General features: G+C 32.0%; 2 protein-coding genes across 6 annotated transcripts in view; one reads left to right on the forward strand and one right to left on the reverse strand.

The window, feature by feature from the left end:
* LOC145332687 (ethanolamine-phosphate phospho-lyase-like) overlaps nucleotides 1-22,947 on the reverse strand; it is a 35,093-nt gene extending 12,146 nt beyond the window's left edge. Inside the window, exons 1-7 of one of the 4 annotated variants that reach the window (XM_080177704.1) lie at nucleotides 22,815-22,947; nucleotides 22,177-22,242; nucleotides 14,770-14,911; nucleotides 12,455-12,552; nucleotides 11,862-11,973; nucleotides 9,660-9,750; nucleotides 9,207-9,282 (exon numbers count right to left, since the gene is read on the reverse strand). In XM_080177704.1, coding sequence (XP_080033830.1) covers nucleotides 9,207-9,282; nucleotides 9,660-9,750; nucleotides 11,862-11,973; nucleotides 12,455-12,552; nucleotides 14,770-14,904 — 512 coding nt within the window. In that variant the 5' untranslated portion in view covers nucleotides 14,905-14,911; nucleotides 22,177-22,242; nucleotides 22,815-22,947. Of the gene's footprint in view, nucleotides 1-9,206; nucleotides 9,283-9,659; nucleotides 9,751-11,861; nucleotides 11,974-12,454; nucleotides 12,553-14,769; nucleotides 14,912-16,307; nucleotides 17,003-22,176; nucleotides 22,243-22,814 lie in introns of those variants that run through there. The other 3 variants (XM_080177705.1, XM_080177702.1, XM_080177703.1) reach the window with 3 other exon arrangements.
* Nucleotides 1,655-8,028, forward strand: LOC145332689 (uncharacterized). 2 transcript variants are annotated; one of them, XM_080177706.1, is made up of 8 exons: nucleotides 1,655-1,710; nucleotides 1,966-2,033; nucleotides 5,370-5,464; nucleotides 5,813-5,911; nucleotides 6,137-6,210; nucleotides 6,686-6,751; nucleotides 7,138-7,175; nucleotides 7,553-8,028. In XM_080177706.1, exons 1-8 carry the CDS (start codon nucleotides 1,666-1,668, stop codon nucleotides 7,980-7,982), a joined length of 915 nt encoding a protein of 304 aa, XP_080033832.1. In that variant the 5' UTR covers nucleotides 1,655-1,665; the 3' UTR covers nucleotides 7,983-8,028. The 2 variants fall into 2 exon arrangements, with proteins under 2 accessions (XP_080033832.1, XP_080033834.1); XM_080177708.1 differs by lacking the exons at nucleotides 1,655-1,710; nucleotides 1,966-2,033 and adding an exon at nucleotides 4,840-5,001.
* Nucleotides 22,948-25,987: the final 3,040 nt, after the last annotated feature.

Genomic DNA, 25,987 nt, shown 5'->3' on the forward strand with positions numbered 1-25,987 from the left:
TGCACCCCAGACACTTCCTTGTTAATGGAACTATTTTGTTTTTAATTCAGTCAGACCAAAGCTGATTTAAAGCAAACATTGAATTTTATTAATTAAAATTGTTATAAAAATATCACTTTTATTTAGATTCTTGTAAATTGATATTTCATGTGATGAATAGAAGAAACTTAACAAATTTTAGAACGTTTTATGGAAAGGATTATGCTTTATTTACAGGAAGGAAGTGGACACTTTCTGTTTATTACACTAGTCCCCAAAATTTTTAATAACTTTTTCCAATTCTTTGGCTGAACAACTTTGGAGACTTTAAATAAATTTTGATTGGTTAATTATTTAGTTAAGTGTCCAAAAATTTCAAGTTTTAACCAACAATTGTAATCTACGGAAGAGGGGATTTTTTGTATCATCATTGGGAATGTACATCAATTTAGCGGCCATTGTTTTATCCCTTTAGATCCCTGCTTTATTCAGCCAAAATGAAAAGAATTTGACATTTAAGGCATTAATTTGTTAATGCCTCACACGCCTAAACCGGTTTTAAGCAGATTTTTTGCCCTTTTTCTTTACCCACTTCCCCCTCATTAAATGTATGTGTTGACCGACATGTTTAAGAAAGGCTCCATGTGCAGTGCAGTCGATTCAAGGACAAAATACAGGCAAACAGACAGAGGCCTTTTATACAGTGATTGCCCCAAACCTTCCCCTGAGAGTGTACATTGGCAAGGAGCCAAAAAACTTTACAAAACTGTTACTAATACATTTTAGCAAACGAAAAAAAATAACAATAAAAAAATTAGGCGTTTTTTCATCATTTTACACCAATTTTTTGCCTAAAAAATCTAAATAACCAAAACATCATTACTTAAAAATTTTCTCTGTATCATTTTAGGAAGCTTTCCAAAGAACTAAAGGGTAAATAAAAGTGAGAAAGACAGACAAACGGAGAAAGGAGAAATAAACAGAGAAGGAGAATAGTTTTACTTCAACCTTTTCAAAGTCAATGTTAACATTGAGAAAGTTAAATATTTGTTGTTATCTTTTTTTTCTAAAATTTTGTACAGTAGTTGAGAAATTAGATATTGTGCAAGAACTTAAAAAAAGACCTCATGTGACTTTAAAATAATAGCACTATTAAATTAAATTAAGACATTAGATGATAGGTGCACAAAAACTCAGCTTGGTAAATTATATTGCAAGTTTTATAATTATCGCATCGTATTATAGACAGCTTTCCGCGAATATCTAAAAAAAAATAGATTAAAACCAGCTTTGTTAGCCCCGAGATGCCTAAGGCACGGGCTCAAAAACTTATTTCAATCTTATGATTGTACATTTTCATATTCGTAGAAAACTGGGTAAAATATGTTGCTATACATAATTTTTCCCATCAGATATTAATTGGTTTCGAATGAATACAAAAAATATTTTTTTCTTTACTTGTAAATATGCTTTATGCTAAATTTTTATTTTTTCAAATTAATGCAATAACTACTTTTAGCATGTTGCAAAAAATTGGATTGCTCATCTTCAATTAAAGATAAGCGTCTACTGTTGGTTGTGTAGATTCCTGTAACAATTGTAATTTAAAGTATATTTTATTGCACTTTCAGGATATTTAACCTTACTATGTTACGTTTTTAAATAACTTTTTTTTCTTCAGAGAGAATGAGTGATTTGGCTGAGCGAACGGCTACATTAATGAAAAAAAGGGTAAAACATTAAACATTGATAACAACGTAGGGCCAAACCTTTAAAGTAAGCCACAAGATCCTTACTATTGCAGAAAATCAACCTTTTGATTGCACGGCCATTTTTGCCTTACTGTGCATAGTAATGAGTTCCTGTTTAGAGCAAAGGCATTCCACCTTCTTTTACTATTAGTGTTAACTTTTGATGTCTTTAGTGTTGACGCAGTTGTGCTACGTGTTATCCTTAAGTCGCTGGTAATCTAATTCATATTTAAAGGAACACCTAATGCGACCTCCGGATAGACAACTAATGAAACCAACTAGAAGACAATCAAGTGAGATAAGGTAAACATAAGATAAGTATGGCAACATTTACATCATAAATAAAAACAGGGGTATTTTCTTTAACTTTAGCAACGGCCATAAAAGGTTTTAAAACTACCAAGCAATGCATAAAATAATGTAAATAATGTGTTATACATATATTTTTTTGTATCTGCTGATGTAGAAATACATCCATCTATATATCCACCTTAATAATTAAATTAAATATAATTACAGCTAGTCACACGGACAAGCAAACGGATAGACAAATCAATATATAGAGGAGACACACCATAATAACGGAAATCAGTAATTAGATCTTGAATAACAGAAAAAATAACCTTTTTTTATATCAAAAAAAAAATAAAAAACACTTAACAATAGCGTGACAGACAAACAGACGGAGAATGTGCTCATTGGTCATGGGAGTTTTAGAAAAAGATAAATCGTCTTTCTTATCATCGAGAAAATCATGATCATGATATAATTTCTTACATACAGCAAGATATTTGGAACAACGGAGTAGACTTGCTTCTAAAAACTACGTTTTAGAAACTAAAAATCATGAAATATTGAAATGCAATAACTACAAAAAATTTTTTTTTTTGTAAAAATCATAAAAAAGCCGCAAAATTCTCACACATTTTTACATGAAACATGCAACCATTTGACTTCGTTATACTTTTTTTTTGCTAAAAAATCAACTCTAAACTTTATTTTGTCTTTATGCCCACAAATTATTTATTTTCGTGTAAAAGATTTCGAACGAAGATTTCCAAATTGTTTACACCAAATAAATATTGCTTACTTTTAATTTTACAAAATTGCCATAGCTTCTCTAGAAAAGAGTATAATCGTTCTTGTATATTTGAAAGCCATACTCACATAAACACAAAGCCTTTAACATATAAAAAACAAATAGTTATCACTTGATGCTTAAAAGCTTTAACCCTCTGAAGCCTACCATTGTGGTAAAAGAAACACATTATAAATTCCAGGGATCTAAAGGGATAAGACAATGGCCAATAAATTGATGTATATTCCCAATGATGATACACAAAATTACCCCTTCTATAGATAACAATTAGTAGTTGATACTAAACTTAATGAACAAACCTATCAAAATTCAATAAAAGTCCCTAAAGTTGTTGTGACAACGAATAAGAAAACGATATAATAAAACTTTGGGGACTAGTGTAATAAAGAGACTAATATCCCCCTCCCTCCTCACTGACTAATCCTCTTGTATGTGTTAAGTGTTTTTAAAGAATATAACTCGTCAAGAAAGGGTTACGCCAGGAACAAGGAGGGAAACAATAAAATCACGTATTTCTAAACCTTAAGTAACCCCAATCAACTATGGAAAATTCATACACTCTGAAAAAGCAAAAAAAGTAAAAAAAAAATACTTAATTGGAAAAAGGGGTAAATTTTAATAAAATTGGTCTTGACAAAAGTTTATTAAAAACTCAGCAATTCTCCCATAGTGAGCCATCCCATCATTGGAATGAACTAATACCATTTATGTTTAACCTGTGTAGGTTAATTTGATGCACTTTACCCCTCCCTCCCACCCTCCTTTGTCTGTATATGTTATCCTCTCCCCCCCCCCTCCCCTAAGTCGTATGTGTGTTGTTCATACATTGTTGATAAAAATTTGTAGAGATTTTTAGTAGTTATTAATCGCATCATATTATAAACAGCTTTCCACAGATATAGAAATAAAATTATAAGATTAAAACAATTTTTTTTGGCCCCGAAAATCCGAAAAATCGATATAATACGATACGATACATGATTTTCAATTTTGGCTTTGAACCGGTTTTAATCCATACTGGCGCATGAAGAAATTATTTATCTAAATAAAGATACAAACGTGAAGCAAAATTAGTTCTAAATAACTTCCCATAAAATTTCATAAAATAAAACACAGTAATAATTTTATTTCTATTTATATACTTATTGAAAGTGCATTTTTTGTCTACAATTTTCTTAATTCTTACATGATTAGGTAGATATCTTTTTTTTTTATCTTTTTCTAAATTAGATTCTTTCAAACAAACTAGTGGCTGCGCCACAAGCATCTAGAAGCTCTGTATTCAAAGATTAGAAAAATATCCCATAACTATGCCAAAAACTTAAATCTAAATATAAAATATAATGAAACCTAAATGGGACCTATGTGAAGCTTTCCTAAAATGGAGAACACAATCGGAACAGTAGTCAATGAAATCTTACCCTTCAGACAAAAAAGCATTCTATCTTATATTATAAGATGTTTTACTTTTTGGTAGAAACCAATGGTTACCCTTCTTCTCGCCCCACTTACTAAATCAAGGCTTAACTCACCCCCTCCCTTTTTCTAGTGTCACACAAATAAGTGTCCTGCCAATACTGTAAAAATAAAATTACTATTTTTTGTATAAAAAATTAAAAAAAACATAACAATTATTACAGTTATAGGGGGCTAATGATTTAAATATGACTTTTTTTTGAAATACAAGGATTTTTATATCATTTTTAGCATTTAACATCATTTTTACTCAAATCATTATCCTATTTTATAAGTAGGAAAGTTTTTTTTGTCTGTAGCTTAAGATCTCAATAAAACTGATTTGGTTCTCCATTTTAGGTAAGCTTCACATAGGTCCTGTTATGGTTTATGGCTATTTTCTTACTCCTTTCTGTCTCCAGTCGCTAGTCATGATAATTGTAATTCTTATCCTTAAAAGATTGACAAAGCTTGTCTTTTTTTTTAGGGGCTTAAAATTTCTACTTCATTGTAGACACACAACACACAAATTCCTTTGCATTGAATCAAATTTTTTCCATCAGTTTAAGCTGAACTTTGAAACGAGAGGTTGACATTCTAACAATAACAGTGTGATAGATAACATGAATTCTGAATAGTTATCATATTTAATAACAAGTTTTAACATATTATACACCTCATTCTAGTGTGTATATAGTTTAGAGTTATTACAATGAGGTATGTATAATATGTAACATATTTATAACTGTTGGATATAGATAGTTCTTACACACATTACATATGACAAAGCCTAAATTTGACATATAGCATAGCCTCTCTATAACTTACATTTTCTCTTAGGTTTTATTTAAAAAGTACTTTGAAGCGATTTCATTTTTATTTCCTTAGTTTTTGTCTGTCCGTCAGACCGCCAGTCTGCATATTCTCTTTCTTATGACAACTGAACATCTGTTATATAGCTTACTTTGTCCGTTTGTCCGTTAAATATTTTTTTGTGCTGCGCTACTTAAGGATATTTTCATATTTGTTCTAGTAAAAGGTATGCTTCAATGTGAGATTAAATCCTTGTTTTTTTTTATGTTAAGTAACCTAATGGCGCAGTTAAAGGACAAAGGAAAGATATTTACAGAAGAGGTTCATTTGAAAAAAGACGATCCTAATTATGGCAGACCATTAGAAGGTATCAGTATTAATCTATGAGAAATAATGCAAAAGAAAATAAAAAATCCGTGATTTAAAAAACTTGATTTATTACCATTTAATTTCCAGTATCGCTTAGAAACCGATTAATATCCGGTGGATAAGAAAAAAATATGTAACCATCGTATCATATCCAGTTTTCTACGAATGTAAAAATGTACAATCATAAGATTAAAACCAGTTGTTTATGCCTTCGGCATCTTGGGGCTTTAATCTTATAATTGTAAAATTTTATATCCGCGGAAAGCTGTTAATAATACGATGCGATAAATAACAATCATATAATTACTATTCCAAAAATGTGTTTTATTAAAGATTTATATTGCAGGGACTAAAACAGCCGCTAGAGGCCGGAAGGCCCATGAACATGTATCAAAAGAGATCATAGAACTTTGTGAAATCATCTGGACCCATGGACAAATCAGAGGTCAATTTTTTAAAAGTTTTTAAGAAAAATCACTTTTAACTTGAGTTTTAGTTTGGGTTGCATTTGGATTCTTTTAATGTATTTTAATTGGTCTATTCCAAACGATTAGAATCCAATCTTTTCAACCAATAACTTTCTGTACAGAAGGAGTATTTTGATGTGCATAAATTTTTCCTCCATTGTCTTATCCATTAAGATCCCTGAATTTAACTTATATTTTTTTAGGCTATTCTACAGAGGATGAAACAATGATAATGTTTGGAGAATTATTTCAGCTTTACACCAGAATTTCAAATAAGGTCTAATTTTTAAGTGGACATTCAAGCTTTTTATAGGGGCTTTCAAGGGCAAAATAAGGGGCTTTTTTATATTTGAGGGGGGTAAAACCCCTTTACCCTACTTCCCCTTGGTCGTCAATGCTCATATGAAAATTCATACTATTTTTAATTTCCGTCGGTCCGTATGTATGAAACCTTTTTTTAGGAAGTAAATTTCTTGGCTGCTACTTAATATGGAAAAATGAAGATTAGTTTTAATGCTTACTACATATGAGATTTGAAAAACTGAATATGCCATTATAACAAGGCTCGGCAGCCGCGCCTTAGCTGCGCATAAGCCTCATATTTTAACCCGCCTGTGTATATAAAAAGAAATTCCGAAAAAAAGGATTGTCAGTTTAGACATCCAGCTGAATTCTAAAGTTATAGAATGGCGTTTATTGAGGCTTGTTCTATAATCATTTGAATTAAATGTTAAAATAATGTTATTGCTTAGGTTGTTGGTTTATTGTTAAGAGCGAGGAAATACAAACTTGTCGAGTTTGAAGGAGAAACATTATTTCAGGAAAAAGACATTCTAGATAATTACAAATTAAGGACAAATGCAGGAGTGGACGCCTAACCTATCCTTTATAAACCATCTTTAAACCCTGCGGGGGGGAGGGAGCTTATTTTTATATTCATATCTTAACCTAACCTAACCTATAAAGAAATACTTAATTACTTAAATATTTTAGACACTCATGCGTTTGTCCACTCCGACGTTTGTCACTCCTGCGTTTTACAATCCTAATTATTATGAATAGAAACATGCTTGCTTTTAAAATAAGGAGCAAAATATGCTAAATTTAAATATGAACAATTAAAACTAATTTTCAAATAACTTGACATTTTAAATATTTTAAAATCACGACGAAAATAAGTATTTTAAATGTCTTTTTAACTGTACAGGGACAAAATGATAATACACCAATATTTTTAGTAAGGTAATATTTTAATACTTCATAAAAGTTATTTATCACACCTCGCAATTAGACAGCTTTCTGCCAATATTTATAAAAAAAAATATTTGATTAAAACCAGTTTTGTTAGACCTGAGGGGCCGAAGGTCCGGGATAACAAAACCGGTTATAATAATCATGGAAAATTGTCTGTAGTACGATGCTATACATGATTTTTGGTATTGCTGAGAACCAGTTCTAATCCAACGGATATTAAACGGTTTTGAAGCCATATTGGAAAAAATAAATTACATTTTTCACCTAATTGATACGAGTAAAATTAAATAGATTACAAAAAATGTATTATTAAAGGTATTCTAACCTTAAGATATTCTTCGCTTCTAATTGAAACTATATTTCAGACCCTTACCAGAAATTCGAGTCATGTTCAAAACGGGCGCAGACCCCAAAAACTTTGAATGGGGTAAACTGGCTGCAGCCGAGCTGCCAAAAACTGAACCAGTCACCTCTGACTCAACTCCACCAAACGACACAGATTTAGAAAAATCCGCCAAAAAGGTGAAAGTGAAAAAGAAAAAGTCCCTCGCCCCCCAACCACCCTCCACAGAAAAAGAATGTGATGTAATAGAAAATCAAGATGCAAATGTAATAAATGATAAAAGTGACAAAACTAAAGACCCAGCTGCCATAGATAATGATTTAAACTGTGATGAAAAAGAGTGTATAAGTGTAAGCATTACCTATCTAAGTCTTATTGAAAGTGAAAAAGAGACCTCTACTGAAGAGATTTTTAATACAAGTGGTGGAGAAAGAAAAGAAAGTCTTGCCTAATATGTTAATGGTTGTGATTGATATCAATAAATATCTTACCTATCTATCATCTACTTTATTCAATATTATATAATCATTAAATTACAGGATGCAATTTATTCTACTAACTTTACCCTATTAATGAGAGCCTTATATACAAAAGAGAACTTTTGGTGAAGCTTCGATTATTTAATTTAGGGCAAAAATAAAACTAAAAATATACAAACTTTGGAAATACTTTATTTTAGTAAACTTATATTAACCAAGTTTAAGTAATAAATATTACGTCATTGAGTTATAATTTGAAAACACAAGTTTACAAAATTATATCTTAACCTTATTTTTCAAGAGATTGTTCAATATAAAATATCAAAATAATAATATAATTGAGAAACTTTGATTTGAACAAGTTTGTACCTTTTCTATTTTTGTTTCTTTTAACTTTAAATTAGGATTTAATATTATACAAAATATTTAAAATTTTGAGTATCAATTTAAAACTATTAAAGGAAGCCTGCAATAAATATTCGCCTTAATAACATTGAATTTAAAAAAAAACCTTTCAGATCAACATAATAATAGGTATTAATGTCAGAGGTATTTTGAAACTTGATTATAGCTTAAAAATAATATTCCCATATAGAAGTAACAGGATTTCTATTTATCTGTCTGTTATGAAAGAACTCACTAATCACTTAAACGATATGAATAACCTTTACATAGTAACTGCTTAAAATCACAAAATGGTCTTTTAATCATTTTTGGCGATGACATCATCTTTCAGGAGTAATCGCAACTAGCCAAATTTGCACCCCATCTTTTTATAATTTTGAAAATTTAAACCTCTCTCCCACTTTAAAGTGCCCCTAGAAAACATTTCTGGCTTAGCTGCTTTAGGTATATTAACCAATTAACATAAGTAAAATGTCTATGATTTGCTTTATAAACAACATTAAGATAAATACGTCAGAGACATCTAACGAGCATAAATTGAACTAACCTTAGGGCAAGATCATTAGCTCACTACCAGAGTTGACCAGATAGCAAACAGAGACATTTAACGAGTATAAATAGAACTAACCTGAGGGCAAGATCATTAGCTCACTACCAGAGTTAACAAGATAGCAAACAGAGACATCTTTCAAGTACAAATTGAACTAACCTTAGGGCAAGATCATTAGCTCACTACCAGAGTTGACCAGATAGCAAACAGAGACATCTAACAAACTTATAAATTGAACTAACCTTAGGGCAAGATCATTAGCCTCACTACCAGAGTTGACCAGATAGCAAACAGAGAGAGGTTCAGGTAAACTGCTTACTGAAATAAAGCAAGTTTATTTCATTTGGTCACATGTAAATATCTGAAGAAAATCAGGAATCTAAAGGGATGAGACAATGGAAGATAAATTGATATACATCCCCAAGGAGAATAAGCAAATCTACTAGTCTAAAACTAACCAATCAAAATACTGTAGACGTACCCAAAGTTGTAAAGCTAAAGAATAAGACAACGTTATTATAAAACTTTGGGCACTAGTTTAATAAAAAGCCCAATGTCCCTTCCCTCCCTGGATACAGTTACTTTATATTTAGGGAATCTCAAAATACCACCTGCACGTAAATGTACAAACGGACGGAGAGACAGACTAAGTGAGTTATAAAGTAGCTTCGCTATCTCCTACAAAACTTTCTTACCTAATTCTTTGACATATTTATTGAGAACATTTGACACAAATCCCTGGGCTGTGCTCAGTTTTGACATTTGGTTCTGCCCAGCACTTACAACCTTAAATATATAGTATAGTATTAACACTAGAGTGAACAAAAGAGGGGGAAGACGTTAAATCTGTATGTCCCCATCCTGAGGACCCTGTGCCGACTTTCAATTAGGTCTTTGAAAATCAATTAACACAGCCAAGTCTATACAAAAGAGCAGAAAGCAATTTGCTAACAGACGAAAAACGTCTCCAACAGGGGGATACAGGTAGATGTCTGGTTATATATCGATACTATAGATTTATTGTATGAACAGTCATGGACGGATGAATAATAACAAAGATGACAACATAGATAGAGCAGCATAAACAAAGCTTTTACATGTTGTAGATGTTTTAATGTCTTTAATTTGACTGACAGTCCGACCAAGTACATCAAATACTAGATGCTCAAAAGTTATGTTAGGGGATCTGTGCTCGCTAAGCACATTGAGGGAATGTCGCTTATTTTTCTTGTTCTAGGAAAAAGATTAGGTACATTTGAGGCCATATTGGTAATTTTATGTGCACGCTTAAGGATGTAATGTCAACCTTAATTGATAATATACCAGCTCTCAACTATTAATAGAACTTAATAAGAAAACAATAGAATTATTCTTAAGAGAAATAAGGAAGAGAACATCTGAACAGCGAAGCATCAAAAATCACAGATAGATTAACGGATAGTGAGATAAATGTTCCGAGGTCATAAAAAGAGAGGAGGGAAAAAAAGTTGTGGGAATAATAGAAAATAATGATATCACCATGAAATATGTCTTTTGTGGCATGACCGATGGACCAAGTAATTTGTATCCTGGATAATCTTCATGCAAATGCAGACGAAAAAATCACATTTTCTTTACGGTTACGGACCAACAAAGTAAATTATAGAATAGCTTTACTACTAAAAATACACACTTTGAAATAATTATATCCAACCAAATGATTAAATATAATGATATTAAATAAATTCTAACATCCTATTTGATTTAATTCTCAGTAAAAATTATAGAAAAAATGGTTATACCTACCTATAGAATAAAATTATGAAGAATTTCTTATCAAACCATTTCTTGTAATTATTTAGTAACGGAAATAGCTCTTATAACACTCTTCATATGTAATTGGACACTTATAAAAATATTATTTTACCTACAGAATTGTGTATCTTCTCAACTGCTTTGCAATCATTCATAAATTGAGATTTTTATTATTTCTTCCCCGAACATTTTTGTTAACAATAACTACCTATTCACTTAAATTGAGTCTATCTATAATACAAAGTAGCTTGATGTCTGTCCGTCTGTCTGTCTGTCCGTCTGAAGCTTAAGATCTCAGTAACCGCTGAACCGATTGGGCTCTACTCTTCAGGGATTATACCTACTGGTCCTGTGATGGTTTTAAGCTATTTTCCTGGGGGGTGGGACACCCCCAACCCCCCAAAAAACTAAAAAAAACACCCCCCCCAAAATTTTTTTTTTACATTTTTTGTAAAATCTCAAATTGGGCTCTACTCTTCTGGGAATATACCTACTGGTCCTCCGGTAGTTTTAGGCTATTTTCTAGGAGGGTGGGACACCCCAACCCCCTAAAAAAAAAATCAACATTTTCAAATTTTTAAATTTTTTTTTATTTTTGTAAACAAAAACCAGTAATTGGGTTGGGTGAACCCCACTGCACCATGGGGCGAAGCCCCCATGAACCCCCCCCCCCAAAAAAAAAAAATAAAAATTTCACCCAAAATTGTTTTTGGGCTTTTTGTAACTTTTAAAAATTGACATCTTTAAAAAGTTGTCACAATTATAGGTATTAAATAAAATTTACAGAGGAGTTTTCAATTTTTGTGTATACGGTGAACAACCTGGGTTTAATTTTTACGAATTGAAATTTTTTACATACGGCGCACAACCTGGGTTTAATTTTACCAAAGAGTAATTCGGCAAAGATTAACTTATTTGAAAATATAACTATAAAATTATTCTGGAGGGTTGACTTTCCATTACCTGATGGGGCGAAGCCCCTAGAGGCTAGGGGCGAAGCCACTAGTTAAATCATAATTTACGTGATGTCTCATATAATCAACCCTACCTTTCGTACATAGTTCTCTTTTTTTTAAGCCAAGACATATCCCTAAACTATGTACCTGTGGATGGCAATGGCCAACGTGGGCTGTTCCATTGATACAATCCAGGTATTCCACATCATTCTCATCATACACGTACTGTTTCATACCTGACACCAACTTAAGAGGGCTCCTAATATAGAAACATGTATAGTGCTTTCTTACAACGTGACTGTCGAGCACTGAACCCCCTATTTTAAATAAATTAAAAATAAGGGGGGTGGGGTTTCCTTTGGCTTTTGGTGGAGTCCTAACCATGCGGGCCTACCTAGTATCCCTACGCGATGTCACCTAACCTTACAAACAATTCCCACTTCCATATTTTCAATTTTGTTTAAAAATAAAAAATTCAACACCATATTTTTTTTCTCTAAAAAATGATGCAAGTTTAACCTTCTCTCTCTCATATTTAAAGTGTCCCTAGAGGCATCCAAAGGCATTGCTACTTTTGCTGGCTGTTAGTTAATAAAGGACAACAGTCATACTATTTTTAGTTGTGTTTTGATATACAATATACATACTTCATTCATTTGAAGGCAAACTTCCCGAGACGCAAGGTAGAGAAGTCTCAATCATAAAAAATAAAAAAGGATAATTCTAAGAAAAATGTTTACCTTTGAAAAACATGATTTGTAGTTCTGGTATTCGTAATACTGTTAGCTTTCACCACCGGTATTTCATGTAGGCTGCACTGGTTTATATTTTCTACATCCTACAATATCATTTAGATTAGACACCTGGCATCATTAAAGTTTAATTTTCTACATCCTACAATATCATTTAGATTAGACACCTGCCATAAATAAAGTTAATACTTTGTACATCCTACAATAATGTTTGGATTAGACACCTGCCACAACATAGACGTCCAAGGGGGGGGGGGTTATTGGGGCGATTACCCCCCCCCCCCCCCCAAACGTAGGTACCCCCAAAATTTTTTTTATTTTACCCCCCCCATTTTAAATTTACCCCTACTCTGGGGGTGCCGTAGGCACCCCTAACCATTTAGGAGGGGGTTTTTACCCCCCCCAAACAATTTTGTGGGGGGTAAATACCCCCCCAAAATAAAAAATCTATAATAAAAAATTTTTGCGCGCTTCGAGCGCATTTTTATTACTATATATTTAATGAAAGGGATAGTTTCACGAAGTGCATTTAAAAAAAAATAGTGAACTGTAAGTTTTTTCTATTTTAAATAACGTAGTAGTGCATAATATAAAGTTATGGATTAAAATTAAAAGATTTGACCAGGGATTTTCCTTAAAAAATGAGTTTTTCATTTTTATTTTCAACTTCGTTGCATGTTATACATGGCAAAAAATTTTTGTCATAAATACAACTTTAGATAGCATTTACTAGTTAATAGAACTTCAAACTTTTTATACAACAAAATACACAGAACAACAAAGAATGACCAATAAAATACTTAGTATAGTACTTAGAGTAGTGATCTTTTTATATGTCTTAGTAGAATATATTAGGCATTGGATAGATATGATTGTGATAAAGAATTTTAACATTGACCTGACCGAACATTTTTTTATTTGACAATATCTAAAAAAGTTAGTGATTTGCAACATAAATTACATTATATATGTATATGTTGTATGGTTTTTTGCTATTTCCGCGTGAGATAATGTGTATATTGTAAGTAAACCGAACGGTTTTGTTTATTTTTTTTAAAGAATCTATAGAAAACCTGTCCTATAATGAACCGGACGTTATTTTTTATGTTTTTTTAAGTAACTTGTCCCAAGGGGAACCCCTGTTCAATTGTTTTATAACTCTTGTGAAATATGTTGAAAAAGATTCTCTAAAAATGGTGTTTTGGCTATTCATATTTGGAAAAAAATTGACCATTCTCATGTAATTTATGTGGCAAATCACTTTAACTTTTTTAGATATTGTCAAATAAAAAAAGTTTGGTCTGGTCAATGTTAAAAATTCTTTAACATACAATCATATCTATCCAATGCCTAATATATTCTACTAAGACATATAAAAGTTCACTACTCTAAGTACTTTAACTCTTTAAATACACTTCGTAGAACTATCCCTTTAAATTAACCCCCCAAAAATTTTACCCCGGGGGTAAATTTTGGGGGGGGGGGTAAACTAAATTTACCCCTGCCAACAGATTTCAGGGGGGGTAATTTATACCCCCCAAGCAAATTTTACCCCAGGGGTAAAATTTTTTTTGGGGGGTGGTAAAAAAAAATTTGCGGAGCGATTCGTGCGCCATTTTACCCCCCCCCCCAAAACGAATTACCCCCCCCTGAAAAAACTTTTACCCCCCCCCCCCAAAAAAAAAAGGTTGGACGCCCCTGTGCCACAAATAAAGTTAATACTTTGTACAACCTACAATAATATTTGGATTAGACACCTGCCACAAATAAAGTTTATATTTTTTACATCCTACAATAATGTTTAGATTAGACAACTGCATCGAACTGCGATTTGGGTATTAAATGCTTGTTGTTAGTTTTTAGAAAACGCATAATGAATTGGCCCAAAATATGTAAAACTCATTACCATTCGCAGATAGGATAGGATTTCCAGACAAAGGTCGTGCAATCAACTTGTCTATAGGACGATTGACCGCGTAATCTGATATACTTAATTCACTAGGTAAAGCAAGATTAGGTTTGGAGATACATTAGAATATCCAGGTTAGGTTAGCCAATGCCATGTCCCTTAAAGTTCTATCTATGGTTCCAGGACAAAAGTCGGAGTGGACAGACGCAGGAGTCTGTAAGTATTTCTATACAAGTTAGGTTAGGTTAAGATATGAATATACAAATGAGCCTTCCTCAGGGGTACGGCATTTTAAAGAACCTATAAGATAATTTAAAATATATTAGGTTAGGTTAAGTGTCCATTCCGACGTTTGGTACTCCTGCGCTTGTCCAAGAACCCTTTCTATCTTTACCTGGAATCTGGAGAGGATATTATTTGAAGAAGGTATCTCGTGTAGATTACAGTTGGCATGACCAGAATTATTTGTCGAGTCAACTGTCTCCAGAGTCTCCAAGTATCGAAGGTTGAACTTTGAAACCACGTCCATTATTTCACTAAAAAAATATATGTTATGAATACATGGATAAATTGCTAAAATAGGAGGATAAAAAAGTATTAAGTTCTAGTCAGGGACCTACAGGGATGAGACAATGGCTGATAAATTGATGTTCATCCCCAATAATGATATATAAAATTAACCATTTTGTTGATTACAATTAGTAATTTAAACGTTTTGGACACTCTGCTTTATGAACCAACAATCAAAACTTGATAAGTCCCCAAAGTTGTAAAACCAACAAATAAGAAAACGTTATTGAAAAACTTTAGGGACTAGTGTAATAAACAGCCCATTGTCCCCTCCTTGAGTTCTAGTACCTTAAATAAATCAATAAGAAAGGAAAAGGTTAATGTTATAATAGACCACTAGCGGCTTCGCCCCTAGCCTCTAGGGGCTTTTTTGACCAAGAGGTTTGATCAAACCAATTTTTCGTATTTTAGATTAAAAGAAAAATTTTTTTTAAAATTTTTTTTTTGGGGGGGGGGAAGTAGTCGAACCCATTATTTTAATTTTAATTTTAAAAAGAAAAAGAAGTTTTTCTTTTTTTTTTGGGGGGGGGGTATTTTTCATTTTTTGGAAGTTGGGGGTGTCCCACCCCCAAAAAAATAGTTATAAACCTTCCCGGGACCTATGAGAAGCTACCCTGTAAAGGAGAACCCTATCGGTTCAGCAGTTAGCGAGATCCTTCGCTACAAACAAACAGACAAACAGACAGACATCGTTCTTCTTTGTATTATAGATATCCTTTATAACATCAATGCTAGCCTAGGAGTTAGGGTTTCTTAAGCCTTACACAGATATAAAGGAAGATATGATGCATAGGAAATCTTAAAGAATATGCTAGCATTAGAATTTTATAAGTTTTGGCGTCAATGTTGTATTGTTCTCTCCCTTAAATATATATTTCCTAGCTAGCTAGCTGTAACCCATATCTAATGAAAAAAAAATATAATAAATTTACTGAGGCAAACTTTCTCTAAAACACAGATGAAACTACAAATTTCTATTACTTGTAGAATATCCTATTCGTGTGTTTATGTTCTTGTTACAAATGCTAACGTTAGAAGTGAGCTAAAGTTTAGAAAATTTGTCTGTACATCTTTCTACTTAAGAACTATGAAGGAAGGTGGGGAAAAAGTCAACTCCCCCCCCCCCCCCACCACTTACATTTTCATTTTGATTTATAGAAATCAAATAAAAAAATGGGAGTCATCTTTAATTGGTAGGGAAAAGATACCCTTCCTAAAAATAGTTAAAATCCTTCTCTTGATCTATTATTGAACCTTCATATATAGTAAAGTACGTAGAACCATATCGGTTCAACGGTTAGCGAGATCCTACGCTACATTAAAGATTACTACTTTATACAATAGGATTTAACAAAAACTTACGTGAAACCTACCTAAAATAAGTCATTTTTTCACTATTTTTATAAGAGATTGAGTATTCACAAAAACTTTATATTATGCTAATTTTTCACAATTATAAATTGAATTTAAGCATTTTAATAAGTTATTTTTGATAATTTCACATTAAAAACGTTTATTTCAGAGTATATGGTAGAATATAACTGTCCTAGACCAAATACATTTACAAAACTTATTTTATTTTGTAAATATTATAAGAGAGAGTCACACTCACTCTCTTAATTCAGAAGCAGAAAGACAGGGAGGCCAAAATAAATAGAGATATAATTTCCCCATACTTTGATAATACAAAGTATACATACCAGTTGCTTTCTCCCTAGTTCCTAAAGGAGGTCGGAGAAGGTACGGAAATAGCCTAAAACCACGCTTAGACATTTGCAAAGCTTATCTGAAAAGTCCAACCCTAGGCCATCAATTTCTGAGAACTCAAGCTTCAAACAAAAAAAACCTTGCTACTTAATATTATAGGATTAAATGTATATGTAAGGGGGTAGGTTGGGGGTTTCAATATAGCCTGAAACCATCAGGGGATTTTTATGTAATTTTTTCAGTAAAAGGGATTACCACCTCCAAACTTGGCCACCCTATTCACTGAAATTTGTTATGATCTAAACTTTACGTTTGCGTAAGAATTTTTCTTTACCTCACATCACGTTATTGTATTCTATTCACTGTGGGCTACAATTGAATCAAGACAAAAGTAAGTGCCGAGCCCTGGGACCTATGTAGGGTGAAAATAGACATAAATCCTTGATGATTCCAGGTGGAGACAAAATATTTCAGCGGGGTCTTTTGGTTTTTTTTCAATTTTAAGTTCTGAAAAAAAATTGAACAAAATATGAAAATCTTTAATAAAAAACAAACAAAAAATAATTTTCAATATTTTTTTTCACAAAAAGATTCAAACAACTTATATAAATACTATAAGCTTTAAAAAAATCACAATTTTCAAATTTAGACTTTCAATAAAAAGTTTTGTAGAAAAAACCTAACAACAAATTCTAACATATTTCTGATCAACATAGCAATAAAACATCTTTTGCAAAATCTTTATCATCAAAAATAAATAGCACTTACTAAAGACTTTTTTTCATTTAAACTTATACTTTTCACATTAATTAACTTTAAAGATTGATTTTTTTTAAAAGAAAGGTTGCGTGATTTTTTTATTCATAATTAATTGCCTAATTTTGAGATTCAGATAAAAAACTTTACTGCTTTATATCATGGGATACTCTACTAGCAGCGGCTACGCCTCTAGAGGCATATGAGGCCCTTAGGTTGGGGGGGAAGACGAACCCTCCCTTATAATTACAGTTTTTTTAATGAAAAAGTTAAAAACATTTATTTTTGAGAGTTAATTCTCTTGGGATAGTGATGGTACCCTTCCCCAAAATAGTAATAAACCTTAACAGGACATATAAGAAGCTACCATGTAAAGGAGAACCATATTGGTTCAGTGGTTAGTGAGATCCCTTGGTGCACAAAGACTCACATAGAACCTGTTACTTTATTATAAAGATACATATATACACAGAAACTCTACAATCAGAGTATGTCTGTTTGTTCATCCGTCTGTATAAAAATATTACAGAATATATTTATTTGGTACTAGCGGCTACGCCCCTAGAGGCCTTTAGGGGCACTTGAGAGGGGAAGAAGTGGTTGAATTCTACAACTAGATTTTTATTTTAGACTTAAAAAGAAAAAGTTATTTTTTGTGTGTGAAATGGGGTCCTTTTTTAGGGGTTGATTTCTCCTAGGATGGTGGAGGTACCCTCCCAAAAAAATTTATAAAACTTCCAAGAACCAATGAGAAGCTACATAGAAAAAAAAGAACCATTGATCATTGTTAATTACTATTCAGGGATCTAAAGGGATAAGACAATGACCGCTAAATTGATTTACATTCCCAAATATGATACATGGATAACCCTTCTGTATGTTTCAGTTAATGGTTGAAACGTTGGGCACTTAATTTAATAATCCAACCAAACAAAAATCGCAACAAGTCCCCTAAGTAGTTAAGGGGGGAAGTTGACCCCTCCCCTACTTTCAGTTATAGTATGTAAAAGAAAAAGTTTTTTTTTAAATGTTGGGTAGGAACTCATTTTTTTCTAAACTCAAAACTTCTCAGGACCATGAAAAGCTGGAACCAAAAGGAGAACTACATCAGTTAAGCGGTTACAAAGAATCTTCGGTACCGACAGACACCCTCACACACACACACACACACAAACAGACAGACACAGAAACTGTTACTTTTATATAAGGATTAATAGACACTAAACTACTCCTTATTATGTTGATCCTATCAGTCTAAAAGATAGGTCAATAAAGAAGAACTAAATTGGTCCAGTGGTTAGCAAGAACTTTAGGCACAGACAGAAAAAACACACAGACATCCTATCTTTTTTATACAGGGATATAACTTTTAAACGATAGGAACATTTTTTTTCCAGATGATATTTCTCTCACTGCTTTAAAGCACTATTTATGATACAAAATAGATTGATGTCTGTTTGTCCATCTTTCTGATGCTTAAGAACTAATATGGTTCTTTTTTTACTTTACTATGTAGCTTCTCATTGGTCCTTGGAAGGTTCATAACTTTTTTTGAGAAAGAGAAGAGAAATCGCCCCTTAAAAAAGGACCACAACACACAAACAAAACTTTTCCTTTTTAAGCCTAAAATAAAAATATAGTTGTAGAATTAAACCCCTTATTTCCCTCTTAAGTGCCCCTAAAGGCCTCTAAGGGCGTAGCCGCTTTAGCAAAAAAAATATATTCTGTATTGTTTTTATACAGACGGATGAACAAACAGACATACTCTGATTGTAGAGTTTCTGTGTATATATGTATCTTTATAATAAAGTAACAGGTTCTATGTGAGTCTTTGTGCACCAAGGGATCTCACTAACCACTGAACCAATATGGTTCTCCTTTACATGGTAGCTTCTTATATGTCCTGGTAAGGTTTATTACTATTTTGGGGAAGGGTACCATCACTATCCCAAGAGAATTAACTCTCAAATTAAATGTTTTTAACTTTTTCATTAAAAAAAAACTGTAATTGTAAGGGGGGTTCGACTTCCCCCCCAACCCAATGGCCTCATATGCCTCTAGAGGCGTAGCCGCTGCTAGTAGATTATCAATTAATATAAAGTAGTAAAGTTTTTTATCTGAATCTCAAAATTAGGCAATTAATTATGAATAAAAAAATCACACAACCTTTCTTTTCAAAAAAATCAATCTTTAAAGTTAATCAATGTGAAAAGTATAAGTTTAAACGAAAAAAAGTCTTTAGTAAGTGCTATTTATTTTTGATGATAAAGATTTTGCAAAAGATGTTTTATTGCTATGTTGATCAGAAATATGTTAGAATTTGTTGTTAGGTTTTTTCTACAAATCTTTTTATTGAAAGTCTAAATTTGAAAATTGTGATTTTTTTAAAGCTTATAGTATTTATATAAGTTGTTTGAATCTTTTTGTGAAAAAAAATATTGAAAATTATTTTTTGTTTGTTTTTTATTAAAGATTTTCATATTTTTTTCAATTTTTTTTCAGAACTTAAAATTGAAAAAAAACCAAAAGACCCCGCTGAAATATTTTGTCTCCACCTGGAATCATCAAGGATTTATGTCTATTTTCACCCTACATAGGTCCCAGGGCTCGGCACTTACTTTTGTCTTGATTCAATTGTAGCCCACAGTGTATTTCAATATAGTTCCATTCACGAGATGTAGATTTTACAACAAAATATTAAAAAAAGAAATTTTATTTATAAAATCTAATATTTTAAAAAGAATATTATAGATATTGTTCATACTAAATTAAAATCTATTAGAAAATGTTTCATTTTAAACTCATACTTTGCTTACAAATTTAAAATATCCTTATAATAAAGTATTATAAATAAATTGAATGTTGATTTTTCAATTGTTAAACGTTTTTGTCTTCTTTTTTTACTAAATCATAGAATAATTACCTATGACCTTTCAAAAAAATAAATAAAAAAATATGGGAGGTTTGGTGATAATTGATGATTATGAAAGCAAAAGTTATGTAAAGAACCAATTATGAATAGGAATTATATTCCAACTAAATGTTAGGTAAATTTCACGGAGGGTAGGGATATTGTTTATAACTCTAGTCCCCAACTTTTTATAATAACATTTTCAACTTTTGGGACTTTTATTGAATTTTGATTGGTTTGTTCTTTAAGTTAGGTGTTCAAACGTTTCAACAACTTACTGCAATATAGAAGAAAGGTTAATTATGAGTAAAATCATTGGGGTTTTACACCAAATTTTCGGCCATTGTCTTATCCCTTTAGATCCCTGGGTAAATCTACAAACAAGAGTATACAATATAACAAGGATGACAGAGCCATATGTAGCGAAGTAGTGCAGAAATTAAAAACTATTCAGCAAAATATCAAGACAAGTATAACAAAATGGAATGTAAATAGGATATAATAGAATGTAGCTAATTCTCATATGAAAGTCATCTTATAAAATGTCAAAATTCAATTTTATAATGACGAGAAAATTATAACTCGAATATAAAAACATTTTCGGCGCTTTATACTAATACCCTCCCCCCCCCCCCCTCCCATTTTATTATATCAAGAATAAGAGGAGGGATATTTTTGGTTCGTTAATTTATCACTCTAAGGTGGCAAGATTAGGTTACAAATTGGGTACTATTCAACCCCGCAGGGTAAGGCAAATATATGAAGAAAAAAAACTACCCCATCCGGGAGCAGCAACATTTTTGGTGGAGCTGGAGCCGGAGCCGTATTTTTCGTTAAAAACGGCTCCGGCTCCAGATTAGCTAAAAATGATTTTTAAAAGTAATATTATAATTTGGCAACGGTCTATTTCCATATAATAAACTGAAAAACTATTGTGACTTACCTGACAAATAGACACACATCCTTCTACTTTTATATAGCTTTAATCAAATAAAAGCAAAATATTTTATATTATTTATTTTATTTTATCAAATTCAATAGGTAATGAACAAAAATATATATATTAATTTTAAGGTAGGAGCCGGAGCCGTATTTCCAGATACGGCTCCGCGGAGCCGGAGCCGCATCAAAATTAAGCGGCTCCGACACCCTGTTTTCAACCATTAATTTTACTCTACAGAAGAGGTAATTTTTATGTATTATTTTTGGGGATGTAGATAAATTTATCGACCATTGTCTTATCCCTTCAGATCCCTGATTATAGATAGACAGACAGACAAAATCTAATTAAAATTAACACCAAAAAATAGCCGAACATATGTTAGTTATAGAGTAGCAGCTTCGCTAATAATAAAAAAAATATGTTTTGTTATCATAGCATCGTTACTAATTGGTTAATAAATTAACATTCATAATACCAGAAAGACGTCAAACAAGTTTAGTTTTTTTTCTCTCTAAAAGCTTAACTTTTCGAAAAGGCAAAAATGACAAAAAAATATTACTTTAAATCACAAAATATTAGAAATAAAATCCGAACATCAAGTCAGTCTCAGCCGTTACTTTTCCATCTTTTGTTCGATTTAGGGTAAATAGACCTATCAAGGATTACTCATGCCAAGTTTCACAACGAAATTCGGATTCAGAGTTCCATTTGCGCGCTGATTACTTGCTGGTTGTATTAAATTGTTTCATTTGGGACAATGGACGGATGGTTGTGCATCAACCCCCCCCCCTTACCCTCCCCCTTGAAGAAAATACACAATAGTCAAAAAAAAAAGCTATGGGCATAGTCAGTACCCAGTATAAAAAAATATATATATATATGTATAATGATACAAAATTCTAAACAAATCTTACCTTTAAAAGGCTGATTAGGCAATAATAATTAATGATTCTTGATATTTAATGATTAAAACAGGACATCTAAAATAGGTATAAAATTAGAGAGAAAAACCTGACTTAAATAAACTGTTCCTTAAAATCTCACTACTGGATCAATTGAGGTCCTCTTTACAAAAAAAAGGTTAATTTATACCTACGCGAGCTAGGGCAAGTTTTTCAAATATTTTGATCAGATTATAAACTATAAATATGCACTAATATCCCAACCCCCCTTCCAAAAAAATTAAATCAAGAGTTAAGACGATGCATAGTGTCGGAGCACTTACTCCAAAATGCCCCTCCAAGAAAAGGGCGCAATTAACCATTGATTCTATTTCTAGCGGGCTGAGTGTTTATCCATTAAGATCTCATTAAACAAAGAACCGTTCAACCGATTTAGTTCTTCTAGGATAATGAACATATATAAACAATGGATGGTTTTAGTTAGAGGCTCTTTTGTTTAAAATTAATGTCTGAGACTGTCAGCCCCATTCATATGCTACTAATAAAGCCTCTAAAAGTTAGAGAGGCGCAGCCGCTTGTCTATTAAACAATCATAAACAGTTTTACTAAATCTAACTATCAGCAAAATCCAATTAGGTCATTGTTTTTACCTTTTCTTGGCAAAATAGAGAAATCATAATATATTTTACATTATAGGTAAATTATTTACATTTTTGTAATTATCTTAAAAAATCACTTAAATAACATTTAACTTTAATTTAAGGTTTATAACAAGTATTAAAGTAATATTATAAACTAAACTGACTTTAAAATTATAAACATACTTAAATAATCATAATTACATAACTCTTTAAACCTTAAAATATTCACGTAGTTTTGTACTATGGCATGTTCAGCGGAATAATTTGGTCTGCTCTGACTGCTTCTTATTTTGTTTATTATAAAAACTTTCTTGTCTGCTAGAATGTTTTTATGTACATCTGTAGCGGACGGTTTCATAACATTTTAGAGATTTTTTCACTCTCGCGATTCTGAAGTCAGCTTACTAAAAATTAAGATTATTAAAACTGTTTTTCTCTTTGTCGCAAATTAAAATAAAATACAAATTAAAAATTATTTTAGATAAAGTAGGTTGAAAGCTGTTTTTTATGTATAATAGATTTGAAAAAAATTCGTTAAAAAAGAGCTAAAACTTATATAAAAAAATATTTTAAGCTTGGAAAAATGCAATGAAAAAAATGCAAATACTAATAACAACATCATTTTTAAGCATTTAAAGCAATAATTTTTTGACAATTTTTTTAATTATTAAATATTTGGTATTTGTTGTGCAATATGGTGGAATTTCAAAAAATACATTAAACGTGTCTCTAGGAGCATTTTGGCAAGCGGCCCAGGTCGTTCGGAATAAAACGTGGAAAGACAAGGATAAAAAGTTAATATGAGAAGTCTAAAGTAACACAGTTTGAGAGATCTTAAGCGAATTATGTGAAAAAAATTCGCTCGTAGTATTGAATTAAAAGTAAAAGGGCTGATATAGAAAGCCTGGAGAGTTAGCAGACAGAAAAAATTAAATTAACCTTAGTTGTCAGCTACGGCCGTTAGATGGCGGTAGAGAGACATAGTATAGAGGGAGTACCTCTTGCGGCGTATTCGTGCATTATAAATGATATACAGGCTATATGAAGCGGCAGGGGCCGACAATGATGTATAGGCACGTTTATATACTCTTAACTGAGTGGTAGTAGAGGAGGACTCTACGTATGGCGGTACAGGCCAGATAAGTTTCTCAATTGCGGTAGGCAGATTGTGAGACGGTACGGTACAAGTTTAGATTAAAACCACGAGGGGTGGTTGTTGTCAAGCTGAGCGCGAAAGCAAGTAGTCATACACACACACACGCACACACACACTTACACTCGGACTACAGGGGCCGAGAGAAAGCTCGCTGTTTTACTTCATTCTTTATCTGACCATTGAACGAACAACATCTAAATACAAAAGTGAAAGAATAAAGAATAAAGGATAGTTGAAACATAGATTTATGCTACAAAGTCGCTTGTGATATTAATCGTTTAAGTTTTTTCTAAAAATTTATTTTTTGTAGCATTAGTTTCGCAATCCTTTATGAAACGATAGTATTAATTGTATATGTAAAGTGAATTAATCCTTTTAAATGAGAAAGTAGATTTAAGTTTCGAGAATGGTTTTTTATAAGGATAAAATATTTCAGTTTAGATAGTGGTATGTAAATCAGAATTACCTAAGATTCAAAATTAAGCACGTTTTCGTAAAAAATCGACAAACGAACGTTTCAATTGTACGAATAAGCGTTCAACTGTGAATTTTTATCGAAAATTTTCTATCGAAAATGTGCTTATTTAAGATTGATGAACGAAAATTTGTTAAACGATTCGAATGAAGCACATAAGACAAAGAACTTATTCTGTTCCTATAAATCCTTTAAATTTACCATTCTCGAAACTTCTGGGTTACTTTAGATGGAACAGATTTACTCGTTCCGAGTCTTTCCGCGTTTTATTTCGATCGAGCTTCGGACAATATGACAAAATTGAGTAGGTACACGTTCCAAACGGATTTTCTGGAATTCAAGCTATGAAATAATAATGTGAGGTTTTCATTGAAGTGTTTAAAACGAAAAAGAAAATTGGTATTTGTTGTGCAATATGGTGGAATTTCAAAAAATACATTAAACGTGTCTCTAGGAGCATTTTGGCAAGCGGCCCAGGTCGTTCGGAATAAAACGTGGAAAGACAAGGATAAAAAGTTAATATGAGAAGTCTAAAGTAACACAGTTTGAGAGATCTTAAGCGAATTATGTGAAAAAAATTCGCTCGTAGTATTGAATTAAAAGTAAAAGGGCTGATATAGAAAGCCTGGAGAGTTAGCAGACAGAAAAAATTAAATTAACCTTAGTTGTCAGCTACGGCCGTTAGATGGCGGTAGAGAGACATAGTATAGAGGGAGTACCTCTTGCGGCGTATTCGTGCATTATAAATGATATACAGGCTATATGAAGCGGCAGGGGCCGACAATGATGTATAGGCACGTTTATATACTCTTAACTGAGTGGTAGTAGAGGAGGACTCTACGTATGGCGGTACAGGCCAGATAAGTTTCTCAATTGCGGTAGGCAGATTGTGAGACGGTACGGTACAAGTTTAGATTAAAACCACGAGGGGTGGTTGTTGTCAAGCTGAGCGCGAAAGCAAGTAGTCATACACACACACACGCACACACACACTTACACTCGGACTACAGGGGCCGAGAGAAAGCTCGCTGTTTTACTTCATTCTTTATCTGACCATTGAACGAACAACATCTAAATACAAAAGTGAAAGAATAAAGAATAAAGGATAGTTGAAACATAGATTTATGCTACAAAGTCGCTTGTGATATTAATCGTTTAAGTTTTTTCTAAAAATTTATTTTTCCCTCCCTCCCACTCCCTTAAATTTTTTCATCAGTATGTTTTAATTTTATAGCATTTTCTTTATATATTTTTTCCTTTTCATAATTCGTCGGTTTTTTATGCACGTGGTTTTTGATAGGGCAATAATAGATAGTTTTATGATTCAAATTTCAAATTTTATGTTATAAGACTTAACCTAAAAATTTTTATAGGGGTTATTTTTAATGTCGATTCGATTTAATTCCTTTAAATAATAGTTTTTCATTCATAATGCGTTGTTTATTTTATATGAGTTCATTCTAGATTTTTGACTTATATTATATAAAATTTTTCAGATTTTTTATCATAAGCCTTTGTTTCTATCTCGTACGGCGCATATTCACACATAAG

The sequence above is a fragment of the Acartia tonsa genome, chromosome 11, assembly GCF_053477335.1.
Source record: "Acartia tonsa isolate MP-2025a chromosome 11, ASM5347733v1, whole genome shotgun sequence".
NCBI classification, from domain to species: Eukaryota; Metazoa; Arthropoda; class Copepoda; order Calanoida; family Acartiidae; genus Acartia; species Acartia tonsa.

Bases quoted from the DNA above. Each gene is read 5' to 3' on its own strand.
- LOC145332689 (XM_080177706.1), top strand. From the start codon at position 1,666: ATGAGTGATTTGGCTGAGCGAACGGCTACATTAATGAAAAAAAGG. The intron at 1,711-1,965 runs GTAAAACATTAA...TCATATTTAAAG, and splicing joins CTACATTAATGAAAAAAAGG to GAACACCTAATGCGACCTCC. The intron at 5,912-6,136 runs GTCAATTTTTTA...ATATTTTTTTAG, and splicing joins GACCCATGGACAAATCAGAG to GCTATTCTACAGAGGATGAA.